An 18998-nucleotide genomic window follows, 5' to 3' on the forward strand; every position below is an offset into this window, starting at 1 on the left:
TGGTGCCTGGTCTCCCAGGGGTAGAAGCAGAACGCAGGTACCTGTGGAGTCCGGACAAGGCGGGTGGCCTCTGGCTTTGGCAGATGGGCTGTGGTAGTCTCTCCCCCTTCTGTGGGGCCTCTGGCAAAAATCAGGCAGACTGGGATAGTCTCTCCCCCTTCTGTGGCTGGGAGGGAGGGGGGCCCAGAGTAATTTGATTAGGCCATTGAATTAGGCCATTTGGCCTAGTGACACAGGGAACAATTGGAAGAATACAGAGCGGGACTCTGAGGGCATGTGATACAAGGCATTAATAAGGGGATTAATAATTGGCAGGCTCCCATACCGTGACACTGGGTTCCTACACTATATATGTGTGTATCATCATCTGCTGGAGATAAAAGACATCACAGTGACTATGGAAGAAGAGGATGGACGTGACTATGGAGGAAGAGGATGGACATGACTATGGAGGAAGAGGATGGACATGACTATGGAGGAAGAGGATGGACATGACTATGGAGGAAGAGGATGGACATGACTATGGAGGAAGAGGATGGACATGACTATGGAGGAAGAGGACAGACATGACTATGAAGGAAGAGGATGGACATGACAGGGGGTTACTGGGTGTAAATAGGAAATAACATCTTTTTACCTCCTCTGCTGCATCTTCCAGCAACGTCTCCAATATGCTTCCTGTCTGTACCTGACATCACTTCCTGCCTGTACCAGACATCACTTCCTGTCTGTCTTCCATAGAGACTTCCTGTGTGGGTAGAAGTGAGATCCCCACCTTGTGGAGCTCAGAGGAACTGCAGCCCCGAGAAGCGTCTGGTAGTGTGACCCCGGCCTTGTGCTGGGTGTGTATGGACTGTAGATCCTTATAGAGGGGTCACCTCCACTCCCACCAAGGGGGGCAGAGATATGTGACTGCCTAGTCCAGCCTTTCTCAGCCAGGGGTCCTCCAAAGGTTTCTAGGGGCTCCTTCAGCAATGAACAATTCCTGTCTCTTAGTAACAAATGGCATCAATGATCTGTAAAATCCATTTCTTGGAATACATCACAGGACACGAAGCATCTTTATAAATCCTTCCTAACACTGTTATGCCCACCTACAGGTGATCGGACATTGGCAAACAATAGACAGGACGTCCCCTTGTAGAGCAGATCTCCGACATAGGAAAGGTTTGTAGCAAGCCATAGCCCATAACAGGAGGGGATGGATCTCTGGGATTCCTGAGGGACTCCAAGAAATGGATTTTACAGGTAAACCAAAAATTATAATTTTCTTTGTCGCACATCACAGGACACAGAACATCTTTTACATTCCTTACTAACAGGGATGTCCCACCTAGAACATGAGGGGAGGACAACAAGCCAACAGGTCCCAAAAACAACCAGAAATAGGAAAGAACCTCATGCAGCAGCCTGCAAAAACCAATGTGTCCAAAGGGAAGTGTCCTTAGTGACTCCAACATCCACCTGGTAACATCATAAAGAGTGCACCGAAGACCAGGTAGAGGCTTCACCAACATGATACACTGAAGGTAGGTAGTGTCATCCCTTATAAAGGGGGAACCTGTCCTTTCATACTGGAAACTGGAGCAACAAGCCGACAAATTCAGGGAATAAACGTAGACATGGAAGCTGCGGGATCCTTCTATTCGGTCCTCAGGAGCCACAAAGAGAAATCCTGTCGCCAAATTGCGGCTGTCAACTACAGGTAACCTGATAGACAAACAAATACCCAGCGTGATAAAAACCTATTCCCCCAGTTACTGAGCCTGAGGGCAAAGGAAGGTAATACACTGTCCCGGCTGAGATGAGGGTAAAGGGAGGTAATACGCTGTCCCGGCTGAGATGAGGGTAAAGGGAGGTAATACGCCGTCCCGGCTGAGATGAGGGTAAAGGGAGGTAATACGCTGTCCCGGCTGAGATGAGGGTAAAGGGAGGTAATACGCCGTCCCGGCTGAGATGAGGGTAAAGGGAGGTAATACGCTGTCCCGGCTGAGATGAGGGTAAAGGGAGGTAATACGCCGTCCCGGCTGAGATGAGGGTAAAGGGAGGTAATACGCTGTCCCGGCTGAGATGAGGGTAAAGGAAGGTAATACGCCGTCCCGGCTCAGATGAGGGTAAAGGGAGGTACTACGCCGTCCCGGCTGAGATGAGGGTAAAGGGAGGTATTACGCCGTCCCGGCTGAGATGAGGGTAAAGGAAGGTAATACGCTGTCCCGGCTGAGATGATGGTAAAGGAAGGTAATACGCCGTCCCGGCTGAGATGAGGGTAAAGGGAGGTAATACGCTGTCCCGGCTGAGGGTAAAGGAAGGTAATACGCTGTCCCGGCTGAGATGAGGGTAAAGGGAGGTAATACGCCGTCCCGGCTGAGATGAGGGTAAAGGAAGGTAATACGCCGTCCCGGCTGAGATAAGGGTAAAGGAAGGTAATACGCTGTCCCGGCTGAGATGAGGGTAAAGGGAGGTAATACGTTGTCCCGGCTGAGATGAGGGTAAAGGAAGATAATACTCTGTCCCGGCTGAGATGAGGGTAAAGGAAGATAATACTCTGTCCCGGCTGAGATGAGGGTAAAGGGAGGTAATACGCTGTCCCGGCTGAGATGAGGGTAAAGGGAGGTAATGCGCTGTCCCGGCTGAGATGAGGGTAAAGGGAGGTAATACGCTGTCCCGGCTGAGATGAGGGTAAAGGAAGGTAATACGCTGTCCCGGCTGAGATGAGGGTAAAGGAAGGTAATACGCTGTCCCGGCTGAGATGAGGGTAAAGGAAGGTAATACGCTGTCCCGGCTGAGATGAGGGTAAAGGGAGGTAATACGCTGTCCCGGCTGAGATGATGGTAAAGGAAGGTAATACGCTGTCCCGGCTGAGGGTAAAGGAAGGTAATACGTTGTCCCAGCTGAGATGAGGGTAAAGGGAGGTAATACGCTGTCCCGGCTGAGATGAGGGTAAAGGGAGGTAATACTCTGTCCCGGCTGAGATGAGGGTAAAGGAAGGTAATACGCTGTCCCGGCTGAGATGACGGTAAAGGGAGGCAATACGCTGTCCCGGCTGAGATGAGGGTAAAGGGAGGTAATACCCTGTCCCGGCTGAGATGAGGGTAAAGGGAGGCAATACGCTGTCCCGGCTGAGATGAGGGCAAAGGGAGGTAATACGCTGTCCCGGCTGAGATGAGGGTAAAGGAAGGTGATACGCTGTCCTTGCTGAGATGAGGGTAAAGGAAGGCAATACGCTGTCCCGGCTGAGATGAGGGTAAAGGGAGGTAATACGCTGTCCCGGCTGAGATGAGGGTAAAGGAAGGTAATACGCTGTCCTTGCTGAGATGAGGGTAAAGGAAGGCAATACGCTGTCCCGGCTGAGATGAGGGTAAAGGGAGGTAATACGCTGTCCCGGCTGAGATGAGGGTAAAGGAAGGTAATACGCTGTCCTGGCTGAGATGAGGGTAAAGGGAGGTAATACGCCGTCCCGGCTGAGATGAGGGTAAAGGAAGGTAATACGCTGTCCCGGCTGACATGAGGGTAAAGGAAGGTAATACGCCGTCCCGGCTGAGATGAGGGTAAAGGGAGGTAATACGCTGTCCCGGCTGAGATGAGGGTAAAGGAAGGTAATACGCTGTCCCGGCTGAGATGAGGGTAAAGGGAGGTAATACGCCGTCCCAGCTGAGATGAGGGTAAAGGAAGGTAATACGCTGTCCCGGCTGAGATGGAAAGGTACAAACCCCTTTAGGTAAAAAAAAATAATAAATAAAAGCTAAGGTAAAAAAGCCATCTTTGTGAAAGAACAAAGGGAACAAAAGGAAGGTCCTGAATGGACTCAAACAGAGAATTCTGTAAAAACAGAAAGAGATCCCATAGAAACAATGACAGGCTGACTGGAGGAACAACATGCAGGACATCTAGTACCAACGCATGCAACTAGAAAGTGTAATGCAATCAGCCACTGAAAGAAGAGACTGCCAAGGCTGAAATCTGACTCTTGGTTATACACAAGGCCAGGCACACATTCACCCCCCACCCCAAGAAGGAAACCAAGACACGGACCAAGACAAGGAGGAAACCTCTTAGGTCAACAAAACACAAAATATGATTGTTAGGACCTGCGGGAAGTCTCCCTAAGTTAGAATTCCTAGCCTTCAAAAGAACAGAAACAACAAAAGCCTAGATACTTCTGTCTCTCAAAACCCTTTTGGCTGCAACAGTCAATCCAGTATGCCCACTGACACCATAAGGCTGGAAAAATCATGCTTTGTAACAGCAGGGCTTGACTATCTGGAGATCCAAGGACTTGTGTAGAATCAAAGAAAAAACATGAAGCATGAAGTAAGGAGGGGTACAGTTCCAAAATTCTAAGGCTTGGTTCATACTGCAATGAACAGCTGCCGGAGGTCTTTACCGCTCAGCCATTGGGCTGGGTACATTTCCCTTGCCGTACCATCTGGTAGCCTGGTGTTCCAGTTCCTCAGTTTACTGGACCATCCTATGTGGACTATCTATGTGGTATTACATTACTACCCAGAGGACTATTTTGTTGTGCTGTGTCTTGTTATCCCTACTCTGCCCTCATGTTCCCCAATAAACACCCATATATTGAGTTTTGTGTGATACACCTCCATTTACTCTCTGTCTGCACTCCTAGTTCATCACAAACTGGTTGCCAGCAGCGGGACGAGAGCACTGGAGATGGATGACAAGAATCTGCACACCATGGATAGATGTCCCAGCCTACAAGAAAAGGCTGGAGAGTTGGGTCTCAGAAACAAGGGACTTACTAAGGAACAGCTGGTACGGATACTGAAGGAAGCTAGCCAACAGGAGTTGAGCACGAACATGGGTCAGGCACCATCCCAGGAGGATGTACCAGAGCTACCTGGGAAATCCAGTAAGAGCCCATGGGTTATCTGGTACTAGAGATGGCCATTCTGGGGGAGGGTGCCACTACAGAAAGGAAACTTGCAGTCACTAAGAAGACACAAATGAGACAAACAGAGTGGGAGGCTGCAAAGAACAGAGAAGCCACCTCTGTGTCTGTCCCTGTGGTAAGGGAAACCACAAAAGTCTCCAGGATGGACTTTAAGCCCTACCAAGAACATACTGGAGATGAGGAAGGGTTCTTTCAGGATTTTGAACACCAATGCAAGCTGCTGGAAGTACCTCCCATGGACTGGACCTGCCATGTGGTAGGGATGCTAGATGAAGGGGCTGCTGAGGCCTATTGCATGATGGATCCCCTAAAGAAATGCAACTATGAGTAAATAAAAAGGGCAGGGATGGAAGCGGCATCACATAGTCTTATTGGGACCAGCTTCAGACTACCCCTCACCTCCCAGAGACCACTTTCGAAATGTTTGTGCATAAGCTGTCTTTAGCCTGTCGCCGATTGCTGGCAGGGGAGAAAGTGACCTCCCCTGAGGAAATTATTCACGTGATCCTGAAGGAGCAGTTGTTCAAGTGTCTCCTTGAGCTCTTACAGTGGGTGTGTGAATGGAAACTCATCACCGTAGAGAAGGCAGCAGCCTCCCCACTGCTGGATGAGTCCCCAGATAGTGCAGCTGCCTCAACCAAATCTCTCATATAATCCAGTTCCCTCACAGCAGGCCCTCCAGCCTACTATAGAGAGACTCTGCATTGGCTGTGGACAAACCGGTCACTACCAAGCCAGCTTCCCTTCTAAGAAAAATACTCTTGGGCCCACCTCTCCCAAGCCAGTGCACTATGTGGATATGTACCAAGCTTCTGAGGAAATGCCACTCCAACCCCAGCCCTCTGGTCACCTTTGGACCACCCACACTATGGATGTGGACAACCCAGGCATCTCCAGGCTAGATGCCCAAGGAGCTTCCACCCTCCCCAGACTCAAAACACTTGCACTGATCCCAGTGTAGCGCTGGCGCCAGAAGGAAAGTGCCTCTCACCATATCAAAGTGAATGGATGCTTCCAACAACAACCGGTGCCCTTCTCGGAGTCTGTGGTGTCCAGCCCCAAGGTACGGCAGCAGCAGTTACAGGAGCTCTGCATAGATGTACAAAAAGTCATTGGTTTCTGTGATACAGGCGCTTTCCTGACCATCGTTGATCCCTGTGTGGTGAATTTCTTCTGTTGGGGTAATGGCAGGACTTTCTGTTGACATTCTCCAAGAGAATGACCTGGGAGAACTTAATTGTCAGTTTCTAGGGAGTGTGACCCAGATCCACTCTCTAGGAGTAGAGCACAAATCTGGGACAGGCTTGATGCAAGATGCAAATTTATCAAGGATCTACCCGGTTAACTATGTAAAGGCTCAGGTCAATCCCACCAACACCCCAAGGTTTAGGGGAGGATCTCTTGATTTGGAAAACAGGTGGAGACATAAAGGAAGAGCACCCCAGACTTGATTCTGTAGATGGAGACAGCAGGGTCACATGCAGGCTATCTGTCCCAAGAGTTGTAGGGAGATGTCCAACTTTACAGCTGCCATTTGGTGTAGAGATAATGTTAGTGGATCAAATTATCCTCCCAGCACTTCAAGTGTGTCCCTAAGCCAACCGCTTCCATACCCCAAAGTGATGTCCTGCTGGAAAGAGCTTTAATAACCATATGACCCTCAGATGAAAAGCCATCCCATGGATACTTTTGTAGTTTTGCTGATGAACTGGGACATGTACCTTGCAGAGGCATGTTGAGGCCTCTTGCTGGTACATGTTTGGAAGGGGCAGGGGTTGTAGTGGAGAAATATAATTTTTTTTGTGTGTTGTTTGTTGAAGCACAGACAGCATTGTGTCCTGTAGCTGGATAAAGCCAGATGGGCCAGCAGCAGGTTTGGATGCTTAAGGTGTGGCTGAATTTAAAGGACAATATAATAACCCTATGCTGGCAGAAAGGGTCAGACGTTTCTGAGTTTACTTCTGTGATGGACACACAGGACTGAGGGCTGCATGTCTTCCTAGAAAGAGGTTACCTGGTGCACACAGTTGCTGAGACAGATAGCTTCCTGGACACTGGGACTCTGATCTACTCTCTGATCTTCTGGCAACTTCTGTCTCTGGTCCAGATGCTGGGGCCAGGACACACAGCCATCTGAGGACCTATGATGTGCATATGAAGAACCTCTGCCCACTAGACCTCCTGTTCCCTGCCACACTGCCTGGAATTCCTAAGTTGGAGCCACTGTTGACTGATGAGTCCCTGAACCCATGCTGTGTCTATTGCTGCTCATCCCTCATTGTGCCTTGATTGTGGTCCTGGACTCTGGACTAAGTACCTGCTGGATCCAATTGCTGCACAGTGTGCCAGCCTGTACCCTTGATGTGCCATACCATGCTGCCCTGGTCTCTACCCTATGCTTGAATCACCCCACTTGCCTGCCCAGTTCCCTGTCCTGTGCTGACTTAGTCCCTTGTCTGCCCAAATCCCTGCCCTGTCTGCTGGATTTGACCCTTTCTACATCCTACCCTGGTCCACCTGGATCCCTGTCTTGTGTGCTGGACTTACTGCTATGCTGTACTCTGGTCTATCCAGATCCCTGCCCTTTGGACTGAGTACATTCCCCTTGGGCTGGTGGCCTGGTGTACTGGTTCTCCTTTTTGCTTGGCCATACTACAAGGGCTATCTATGTGGTATTACATTGCTACCTGGTGGACTATTTTGTTGTGCTGTGTCTTGTTATGCATACTGTACCCTCACATTCCCCAATACACCCCCATATGTCAGGTTTTGTGTGATCTGCTCTGTGTGCTCTCTCTGCACTTCTAGTTTATCACTAGTGATGGGCCGAACACCCCCCGGTTCAGTTCATGTTAGAGCAATCGAACAGACCAAAAGTTCACACCGAACATCAATCCTAATGCAAGTCTATGGAACTTGAACTTGCAAATTCAAAAGTGCCAATTTTGAAGGCTTATATGCTAGGTATTGCCCATAAAAGTGGTATTCGGACTCGGGTTCTACCCTGAGGCCAATTAATCAGTGAAAACATTTTTTCTAATAGTACCATTTATAAAGGGGCAGTCATCTTTCAATGCTTAAAGTAAAAAATAAATATTAATTTAAATATCATGTCTTGGGGGTCCCCTTAAACTACCTGCAAAGTTGCACATCTGTACAAAGTATAGAACCTGCTACAGCAGGACTGACACCGTAACCCTTCAGAGTTATTCTTGATAAGTCCAGGATTGGACCCGGCTCTAAAAATTCTAATTATATGCACCTATCATACAGATGTAGAAAAAAATGGGCCTTTGGTGTTGGTGGTGCCTGAACACTATATCCCCTCACAGTTACTAATGCTGGGTGCAGGAATGGGCCCTGCAGTTAAAAACTTCTAACAATTATAGATACATGGTAAAAAAAAATTGAAATGACTTACATGTGTAAAACAGGTACCAAAAATTGGGCCTTGGGTGTTGGTGGTGCCCTAAACCAAAAAAATTTTTGGAAGCTAACACAATCAGGATTGAGGAATAGGATAGGCAACATAGGGAGTCTTCAATGGATCCCAGATCCCTAACAAATGAAATCAGTTACATCAGCATCAGGGACAAGATAGTTGCTTTTGATCCAGGATTGATTCATGTTGATAAATGTCAGCTGGTCAGCGGAGTCTGTGGACAGACGCACTCTTATCCATCACAAAACCTCCAGCAGCACTGAATGTCCGTTCAGAAAGCACGCTGGATGCAGGACAGGCCAGTACCTTGATGGCATATTGAACAAGTTCTGGCCAGTGATCCATCCTCAAGACCCAGTAACCCAGTGGATGCTCAGTTGGAAAGGTCTCCAAGTCTATTCTTGCCCCTAGATAATCCTGCACCATATGATGCAGACCCTGCCGATGGGTGCTTAAACCTAACAGTCCTGGGTGCTGAGGACTAATGAACTGTTTAATCGGTCAGCCGGCCGCCTTCTCCACCGCTCTTCCTTTGACAGAATGAAGCCTCAGAAACACGTTGTCCAGGAAATGGTGACCTCCCAGTGTCTGGAAAGGTGTTGCACAATTTCAAGGCATCCTCAGTATGTTTCATCCTCTGCTCCCTCTGGGAAGACTGGATGAGCTCTGCACCTTTACCCTTGTAACGTGGATCAAGAAGGGTTGCCAACCAGTATTGATCCCTCTTCTTGATAACACACATCCTCAGGTCCTTACACAGACTTTGCAGAATCAGGGAGCCCATGCAGTGTAAGTTTGAGGAGGCAGGAGATTCTGAGTCCTCTGGGTCACTGAGGATGACATTGTCAGGAACTACCTCCTCCCAGACATGTACTACTCCTGGCTGGGTTCTGGGGACTGAAAAGTGTCCCTTGAATACTGCTCTATGTGATCCCCTACTTCCATGTTGCTGCAATCCTCCTCCTCCGCCACTTCCTCCTTCTGTGTGTACTGTGGCCCCACAGGAATGGTTTCTGCATAAAGAGGGCCTTGAGAGGACAGGAAATCCTCCTCTTCCTCCTGCTGTTCTGCCTCCAGTGCCCTGTCCATGATTCCATGCAGCGTGTGCTCCAGCAGGAAGACTACAGGGATAGTGTCACTGATGCATGCAGTGTCACAGCTCACCATCCTTGTGGCCTCCTCAGATGGTGACAGGACAGTGCATGCATCCATTGTCAGCAGCCACTGGTGAGGTGAAAGGAAGCCAAGCTGCCCTGAGCCTGTCCTTGTGCCATTCTCACACAGGTACTCATTGATGGTCCTCTGCTAAGTTTGCAGCCACTGCGGCATTTCCAATGAGGAGTTCCACCGAGTGGACATGTCACAAATGAGTCTGTTGGTGGGCAGGTTGAATTTTAGCCAGCTGAACACTGGCCGTGTGTGACCACCACAAATGGCCAGACTTTTCTGGCCTGCCTCAGAAGATCTTGAAAGCCTGGGTACCTCTTCAAGAAGTGCTGCACCACCAAATTCAGGATGTGTGCCAAGCATGGAACATGTGTCAAGTGTCCCTGTTGGAGGGCGGAGAGCCCCTTCAGAGCTGACAGAATCTGTGTCCCGGTGTGGCTCCTGTCCCTTAGACAGACCAGCTGAAGCAGCACGTGGCATCTTTTATCCTGACTGATCACATAGCCCCTTGAACGCTTATGGAGCACTGCTGGTTCAGAGGACAATTCAGCAGAAGAGGCCATAGAGGAAGAGGAAGGGGAGGGGGTGGAGCAGACAGATGTGGCAGAATCACCACCAGGTTTTTGGAGGCATGGTGGTGGAACAAGCTCCAGAACTGAACCCTGTCCTGCATCCTTCCCAGCTGCTAGCAGAGTCACCCAGTGTGCCGTGATGGAAATGTAACATCCCTGACTGTGCCTGCTGGACCACGTGTCAGTAATGTGGACCTTGCTGCTGACCACCTTGTCCAACAAGGCCAAAACATGACCTTCCACATGATGGTACAGAGCTGGAATGGCCTTGTATGAAACAAATTGTCTTTTCAGAACCTGTCACTGTGATACAGCACATTCTGCAAATTCCCGGAAGGGGGAAGAGTCCACCAGATGGAAAGGCAGCAGTTGTAACGCAGCAATTTGGCCAGGATAGAATGTGGATGGCTGGGACAGTCTTTTTTTCACGGTTCAGCAAATGGGGTAGTGAAATGTTCCTGCTGAAATCAACAGGTGGTGTCCTGCTGTCAGATGGGCCACCCACTGCTGTACCATCACTCCTCTCAGTGGAGGCTGTTGAGAAGACCTGACGTTTTACAGTAGAGATCCCAGATGAGGAGCAAGGAGAAGTCTGCACTTTTTCTGGGTCTTTCAGGTGCTGTTACCAGCGGCTGCATGGCAGCTCATCATACGTCTTGTCAATCATGTGCCCAAGTGGCTGGTGTTTTGGCCATGCTTGGTCTGCTTCAGTCAAAGACTGCAAACAGCAATGCTGCACATGTGTTGAAGAAAGCCCACACCAGAGAACTTGTGGAAGTCTGCCAGGAGTCAGCAGCGCCCCCCACCTGTGGAGCTCTGTCGTGTGATGCCATTGGTTGGCTGCCCTTATGCCTGTCCCTGGAGGACATCCTGCCTTGTTGGAGTTCTGCCTCCTCCTCACTCTCCTCCTCTGTTCTCTCAGGCACCCAAGTATGGTCAGTGACCTCATCATCCCCATCCTCCTCATCAATAGAGCCAACTTGGCAGTGTGCTGCGGCTGGGGGAACAGGACTGACAATTTCTTTTCCCTCACTGGCGCCCCCTCTCTCTAGGCTCACGTCACTCCTTTCCTCATCCTAGGACCCAACATCACAGCATTCAGATTGCTGCACATCCTCCAGCAGCATGGCACTGACACTATGATCCAATCATTCTGGTGACTCCTCCATGCATGATGGTGGGGCTACGGAAGGAGCAGCTGTGGTGGACAAGGAGCCGGAGGAACAGGACACTTTGGCAGCTGTGGTGGAAGGCAAAATAGTATGAGCCTGGGTGACAGAGGATGAGGATGACTGACTTATCCACTCCACCACCTCTTCTGCATGTTGTGGTTCAATAATACAGCCAGCACTTTGGCCAATCATGGCTCTTCCTGAGAACTCAGCTGTTATTGGCCAAAGCGTTGCACCTGACCTGTGGTCAGGTGCAATGTTTTGGCCAATCACAAGGCATGTTTTACATTGTTTGGGCACGCGGGCAAACTTCCAGCATAATGGTGAACACTCAAAAGGCTAATGTTCGAGTCGAACTTATGTTTGTCTCCAACCGTTAGCCCATCCCTACTCAAAATATTATTCTCTGTGGATCTACTGATTCCACTTTACACCTACTTCATTGATCTTGTGTTGTTTGCCAGTAAATTGAGAATACTGAACCATGTGCAAATCCATATACAACAAAGTGCTTTGTGCTCAAGATGCAGTTCCCTGCAGATCTACTGCTTCCACTTTACACTGACTTCATGTAGCACTACCCCAGAAGGAGCTGAATGTTGCCCCCGTTTTCCCTTTGCTTTGCCCCACAGCAAGGCAAACACACACACTTCTGCTCGTTGTCTCCAATGACCAGTCTAGGGGATGTTTTGTGTTTGGAGTTTATTGTAGAACTGGGGATAGGGATGGGGAATGTAGTCGGATCCTCCAGAATCAGAACTCTTCACACTGAGGACATCTAGCTGATCTCTTAGTAGAAGACTTGTGAAGTCTCGGCTGACAGTAGATAGCAGACTTCTCAGTAACAAATAGCAGCAAGTAGTTGTAGGAGAGCGAAGTCCCATTAGCAGTAGCAATACTTGGACAAGCTCTGCAGAACACTAGGCAGGGCTCCCTTTCTCAGACCCAGGCTGACTATCAAGCACCAGAGGGGTAACAAGCACACAGAGCCCCCCAGATCTCTCAGAGTTTGCAGTCACAGGTCCAAGGACAGAATGGTTGCCTCCTTCCAATCTTCCAAGCCACTCTCTCCAGTGATACCAGACAGAGCTTTGGCAGACAGCTCCCCTCAGTCAGCTTACTGTAGAATCAGGGTCACTCTCTCTAACTTCAGGCCCTCAGGTCACCCACCCGAGGCCACATAACAGCAAGTGCCAGGCGAGGCAGCCTGCCTCCAGCCTGGCTGGTGCAATCCTCTCCGAGGAAAGACACTGAACCCATGTGCTCTCAGAATATAAATACCACTCCCAGCATGCAATGGGGCCACCCTCCCCTGCAATTGGCCAGGACTGTATCCATATTCATGCCGGTCATTTGTCTAGCCAATTCCCATGTTCTGGAAGACTCTCATAGCTTCCTGAAGGCGGGCAGAACTCAGACAAACTCCAACAGAACCAGAGCAGCATGAGCAGACCTGACTAATCAATCACAGCTCTCTGTAAATCAGAATACCGACTGAATTTACCTGACAGCCTCTCTGGTGAGCAGAGAAACACAGCTATGCTTTACCTGACTCTACACATCCTAGACCTGACCAGGAGGGGGCGCTACATTCAGTCATCTCATCAGATTTGCTGCTATAGGAAATCATCTCAAATCCTGTGCAAATCCATGGAGACAGACAATATTGTGTGCTCAGTATAGTGTTCTCTGCAAGTCCACCGCTTCCACTTTGCATCTACTTCAATCCACCTATTTTACTCCAAAAATCCACCAATCAGTGAAAAGTTGATAAGGTGTGAAAGTGCTCCGCCCTCCAAACTGTGTCAGCTGTAGTGTAGCCACGCCTTCTTCCACCTCTTGTACACGGGATGGTGAGGGCGCCCCCTACTAGTGCTTCCCCCTCACCACACCAATAGGACTCCCAGCTTTTCAGCTCCCAGAGTCACAAACATCCTTCACACTCTCCTCATCTCCGATGGTAATGGAACCGGATCCTCCTCGCTCACTCCTGCAAGTCTGCTGCGGGTTCTGTCAGTCTCCCTGCTAGACTCCGCCTCTGACCGCCATTCCAGCAGGAGCTCCGCCTCTAAATACACACTCAGGGAGGAGAGAAAGGGGAACCCGACATCATGTGACACCTTTTATTACATGGAAATACGAAAATCAACGGGACTAATGCAATCACATTTACTGCAAAATCAAAGGAGCCAAAATGTGTCCCCCGAGCAGTCATATATTTCTGTCCCCCTTGGTGGGAGTGGAGGTGACCCCTCTATAAGGATCTACAGTCCATACACACCCAGCACAAGGCCGGGGTCACACTACCAGACGCTTCTCGGGGCTGCAGTTCCTCTGAGCTCCACAAGGTGGGGATCTCACTTCAACCCAGACAGGAAGTCTCTATGGAAGACAGACAGGAAATGATGTCAGGTACAGATAGGAGGTGATGTCAGACACAGACAGGAAGTGATGTTAGGTACAGGCAGGACGTATAGAGGAGACCTTGGTGGAAGTAGCAGCAGAGGAGGTAATAAGATGTTATTTTCTATTTACACCGAGTAACCCCCCGTCATGTCTGTCCTCTGACTTCTACCCAGACAGGAAGTTCCATGAATAAGGAAGTAGAGAGGAGACATTCCTGGATCTGGCGGCAGAGGAGGTAATACGGAGATGAACCCCTTCAGGGGGAGGAGTTGATGATAATATATTTGCTCCCAAAGCTGGCCTACATGGTTCAGTTTTATCATTCAGCCAGCGGGATGACCATAAAACCTGAAGCAATTCCCCCATCCACACATTGGAGGTGGATGGGGGAATCCTCCCCGCTGCACTCTTGTATTCTGACAATGGGGGGACTCCTCCACTCTCAGAATACACAGATCAGCACTGAAACTATTGGCTGCAGCCGCTGGGGGAGTGGCTTTTATCCGGCAGGGGCCACACATGGATGGAAATGTGAGCGATCCCTGCTGAACCAGCTGAATTTCCATGGATCTATGGTCACCTTCAGTGACTTCCTCCCCTCCCCCTCATCTCCTTCATGATGGAGACTATTGTCTGCTATTTACACTCCGTTCCTCCGCACGTCACCTGATCACATGACAGCTTACTTCCACAGATTCCGGACAAGTTTCTGGATGGTAAAGGTCAAAGTTCACTCTTCAGTTTAGGAGAGGTAGGACGCACCCAGGAACAAGGATTTGGTTTACATGGGAGCCTCATATAGAGGACCCCTCAAATCTCCCCATCCAAATGTCCCTCCATCCAGAGTCTATATGTCCTATGACATCACACTGACCTCACAGCTCCTCCTCCCAATGTCCCTCCATCCAGAATCAGAGAATCCTATGACATCACACTGACCTCACAGCTCCTCCTCCCAATGTCCCTCTATCCAGAGTCAGAGAATCCTATGACATCACACTGACCTCACAGCTCCTCCTCCCAATGTCCCTCCATCCAGAGTCAGAGAATCCTATGACATCACACTGACCTCACAGCTCCTCCTCCCAATGTCCCTCCATCTGGCATTTTTCTGATGCTCTTAGGATGTGGGGCCCCTTGGTAACCTCACATGTAAAGTGGGACTGTTGGTCCTGTGTTGTATGTAATGACATCAGAATGCTGCAACAAGCCTATACCCTGCGTAGTGTGGGGGTCCTGTGGGGGGAATTATACCTCAGCCTGAAGTGGGGCTTTAATAAAATGGAGACCTGAATGGAGAGGTGAGGAGGATTCTGGGAATATCATTTGATGTGACTATTTGTGTTCAGATGTAGAGTTTGCCTCCTGTGAAGTCTGGAGATCATATGACATCACATTGCCTCCACCTCCCTCCCTGATAGAAGAGAGAAAGAAGAAGAAGATTCTAGAAGTCACCAGAGAGATCACTGAGCTGCTGACAGGAGAGGTGAGCGGTGCCGGGAATTCTGGGACATTCTCCAGTAACAGACAAGGGATGTGTCTGGATGGTGACTGTATCATTGTGTGTGTCAGGTTCCTATAAGGTGTCAGGGTGTCACTGTCTATTTCTCCATGGAGGAGTGGGAGTATTTAGAAGGACACAAGGATCTCTACAAGGACGTCATGATGGACAATCAGCCGCCCCTCACATCACCGGGTAAGAGGAGACTTTATTGTAAAGGAGAGAGCAGTACGGAGGATCCACCTAGATCCCCCATCATCTGATAAACACATAGAAACAATGGATTCAGTCAGTGTGTGTGTTTCCTACAGATGGATCCAGTCATGGGAACCCACCAGAGAGATGTCCCCGTCCTCTGTATTCCCGGGATTCCACACAGGAAGGTCACACCATCCCTCACCATCATCAGGTAGATGATGACAATTATTGGTAGTTGTGATTTATACACAGCATGTTTGTTACAATGAATGTTTTATTATATCTTTCAGAGTGGAATCCTCGGGGATGATAATATTGATGTTAAAGAAGAGTATAAAGAGGAGGATGAGGAGTATGGAGTGATGGAGGAGTTTTCAGAAGGACACAAGGATATGATGGAGCCACCTAATACCAGGAATCCCCCAGAGAGATGTCCCCGTCCTCTGTATTCCCGGGATTCCACACAGGAAGGTCACACCATCCCTCACTATTACAAGGTTGGTGGGGTGGAGCATCTAGAACATTATTATTATTATTATACAGTATTTATATAGCACTAATTGGTTTGCTCAGCGCTGTACATTATAGTGGGGGACAGTACATGAGACAATGCTGTAACAAAACAAAACACGAGGGGTTCAAGGGCCCTGCTCTTTCAAGCTTACAATCTAACATGGACTTGTAGAGACACTGAGGATTTTTTATGTGATGTCACAATCATAAATCTTACATTTTACAGATGATATTTTCTCTCATTTCCTTGATTTAGAGTGGAGATCCAATCGATATAGAATTTGAGGTGACAGCAGAAGAAGAAGAGGCGTATGTGAGGGATGATCAGCAGTCTATGGAGGAGGATGGAATAACGGGGACATTTATAGAGGAGGACACTCCTACAGAGATCAGCACAGGTGGGTCATGAACACTAAATCCATTCCTCCACCCATACTGCTCACTGATTGGTCCAGAGTAGGGCGGGGACTGGGTGATAGCAGCCTGTAATCCCCTGGTCACTTTCCTGAGCTGTGTTCCCCGTCCTGTATTCCTGGATTTCTCTCGGATAATCTTCCTTCTCTGTGCTGCAGACACAATTTATGTCTCTAGACTGGATTTATGGAGGTTCTGGGGTTCAGCTGGCAGCAAAATGTTCATTTCACCATAGATTTTGAGTTATCTGGGACCTGCTCTGTGGGTCCTCTTCCTCATGCCCTGGTGAAATCTCCGATAGAGCAATTCTCCCAGGGTTCCTTGCTCTGTAGTCTGCTGGCTGTGCTGGGTGGAGGGATATGTCTGTAATGTCTCAGACCCAAGTCACTGAGTGCAGTCTCAGGAGATGGGAGGCAGCGGTGTGGGATCTCTGCAACTTGTCTACAGGAAACATTTAATCTTCCACTGATTACTGAATACAAATATTATGAGTCCTGACCCTTACACTGTATAACCCAATGCTGTTTATCTTCAGGATCAGTCTAGTCTTCATCTTGGTTGTTCTCCCCCCATCCTCAATCTCTGACCTCTGGTGGGGCTCAGTCCCGCTGTTCTTCATGACTAAATCATGAACTAAATAAGGAAGTGCAGTACTTCTTGTGTTGGGAAGATGGTGATGAGTGATAGAGGGGGTGGGGACCCTCGTCCTATAATCCCCTCATCACTGTCCCTCCTATAAAAGACAGTTCTGGTTGTTTCCTCACTCTCTGACTAAGGTCCATGAATAAAGAAATGACCTGGTAGAAGATCAGAGGAGCCATTTCCTAGTTCCCTTGAGGGTGGAATTGTAAGCTCCTCAGAGACCAAGCTGCCTGATGTGGGCGGAGTCCTGGTTTGGGGGAACCAATCAGCTCCTGTCTAGTAATCCTCTTTGTCTTTTAGTCCATGGCCAGGAGATGAGGAAAACCTCTGAGGATTGTCTCACTTTGTCTCCAGACTGGAAAGTAGAAGATGAGGACATCACACAGTATAGTCCAGGAGAAAACCCGGCTCCCTCCAATGTCCATCCGGCACCACCCAGTGTAGATGGACCATCGGATTCCTCGTATCCTCAGACTGTGCGGGACCGGGCCGGCCTTCCAACAGACAAGAGGTTCTCCTGTTCTGAGTGCGGGAAGGGATTCCCTTCTAAATTCCATCTTAATGAGCATAAAAGATCTCACACGGGGGAGAAGCCGTATTCCTGTCCTGAGTGCGGGAAATGTTTTTCACAAAAGTCAAATCTTCAAAAGCATATGAGGCTTCACACAGGTGAGAAGCCATATATCTGTACTGAGTGCGGGAAGTGTTTCCATTCTATGTTCAATGTAATTAGGCATAAAGAATCTCACAAAGGAGAGAAGCCATATTCCTGTCCTGAGTGCAGGAAATGTTTTATACAAAAATCACATCTTGTCACACATCAAAGGCTTCATACAGGGGAAAAACCATACTCCTGTTCTGAGTGTGGGAAATGTTTTTCAGACAAATCTTTTTATCACAGACATCAAAGATTGCACACAGGTGAGAAGCCATATACCTGTCCTGAGTGTGGGAAATGTTTTGTAGAAAAGGCAAAACTTGTCACACATCAGAGATCTCACACAGGGGAAAAGCCATATACCTGTCCTGAGTGCGGGAAATGTTTTTCAGATAAGTCCAATCTTTACAGACATCAGAGATTGCACACAGGTGAAAAGCCATAATACTGTTCTGAGTGCTGGAAATGTTTTGTTGAAAAATCAGAACTTGTCATACATCTTAGCTCTCATACAGGGAGGGAAAGGACGTTTTTGTTTTCTGAGTGTGGAAAATGTTTTTCACCGATGTCCTGTCTTAACAGACATCTGAGATCTCACACAGGGGACAAGCCACTTTCCTTTTTTTTTTCAAGAAATTCCAGTCTTTATACCCATCAGAGATTTCACACAGGTGAAAAGCCGTGTTCCTGTCCTGAGTGCGGAAAGTCCCACCTTCACAAACATTTGGGATCTCACAAGGGGGAGAAGCCACTTTTCTGTACTGAGTGAGGGAAATGTTCCTCACTGAAGTCCTGTCTTCCTGTACATTAGGGGTCCCACACAACCCTGGAGGTGTATTAGTGCCTTGAGTGCGGGAAATGTCTTCTAGATGAATGTTGCTGGACATCCCAGCTCTCATGTGGGGAAGAAGCACACCCTGATATACACCTCAGATATACTCCATGGATGATCTTCATCATGGAAGAAACCGTTCATAAGGAGATCAGAGGGCCCCAAAGACATAGATGAAGTGTGGGATCGGGTTGGCCATCGATGGCAGGAGAAGAATAAAAATGGAGTCCTGACCTTTGATTGGCTGAGTACATTTTGTGGTGGGAGATTTCACAAATACTTGGAGGTCTTGTCACACTTCTCTCTAACACTGGTGGTCAGACACTATAGCTGGCTTCTGTGGTCCTTACCTATAGCAGCCCCTTTCCCATAAGGCAGGCAGGCAGGCCTACTGGTACTCGGTTGCCTCCAGGACTGATACACAATGCTATAGTGCCTGGCTACCACACCAGGGTAGGTGCAAACTGAGCACAGCAACAGGTACTTGTGGTTGGCTGACAGGCAGAATGGTTCAATGACAGGCCAGGTCCAAGGCGAGTTCATCTCCCGAAATGCATCAGTTTTCCCAA

The 18998-nt window shown here is 48.8% G+C and overlaps 1 protein-coding gene across 1 annotated transcript in view; it reads right to left on the bottom strand.

Annotated features, from left to right (window-relative positions):
• The window catches only part of LOC149440265 (uncharacterized), a 206032-nt gene that overhangs the window by 165585 nt on the left and 21449 nt on the right, over positions 1 to 18998 (bottom strand). The window contains exon 5 of the mRNA XM_089658832.1: positions 1512 to 1710. Within this exon, the coding sequence (XP_089514958.1) occupies positions 1512 to 1710 (199 nt within the window). The remainder of the gene's footprint in view (positions 1 to 1511; positions 1711 to 18998) is intronic.

Source organism: Staurois parvus, unplaced genomic scaffold (assembly GCF_062004578.1).
Source record: "Staurois parvus isolate SC_StPar_1 unplaced genomic scaffold, SC_StPar_1.0 ptg001098l, whole genome shotgun sequence".
Classification (NCBI taxonomy): domain Eukaryota; kingdom Metazoa; phylum Chordata; class Amphibia; order Anura; family Ranidae; genus Staurois; species Staurois parvus.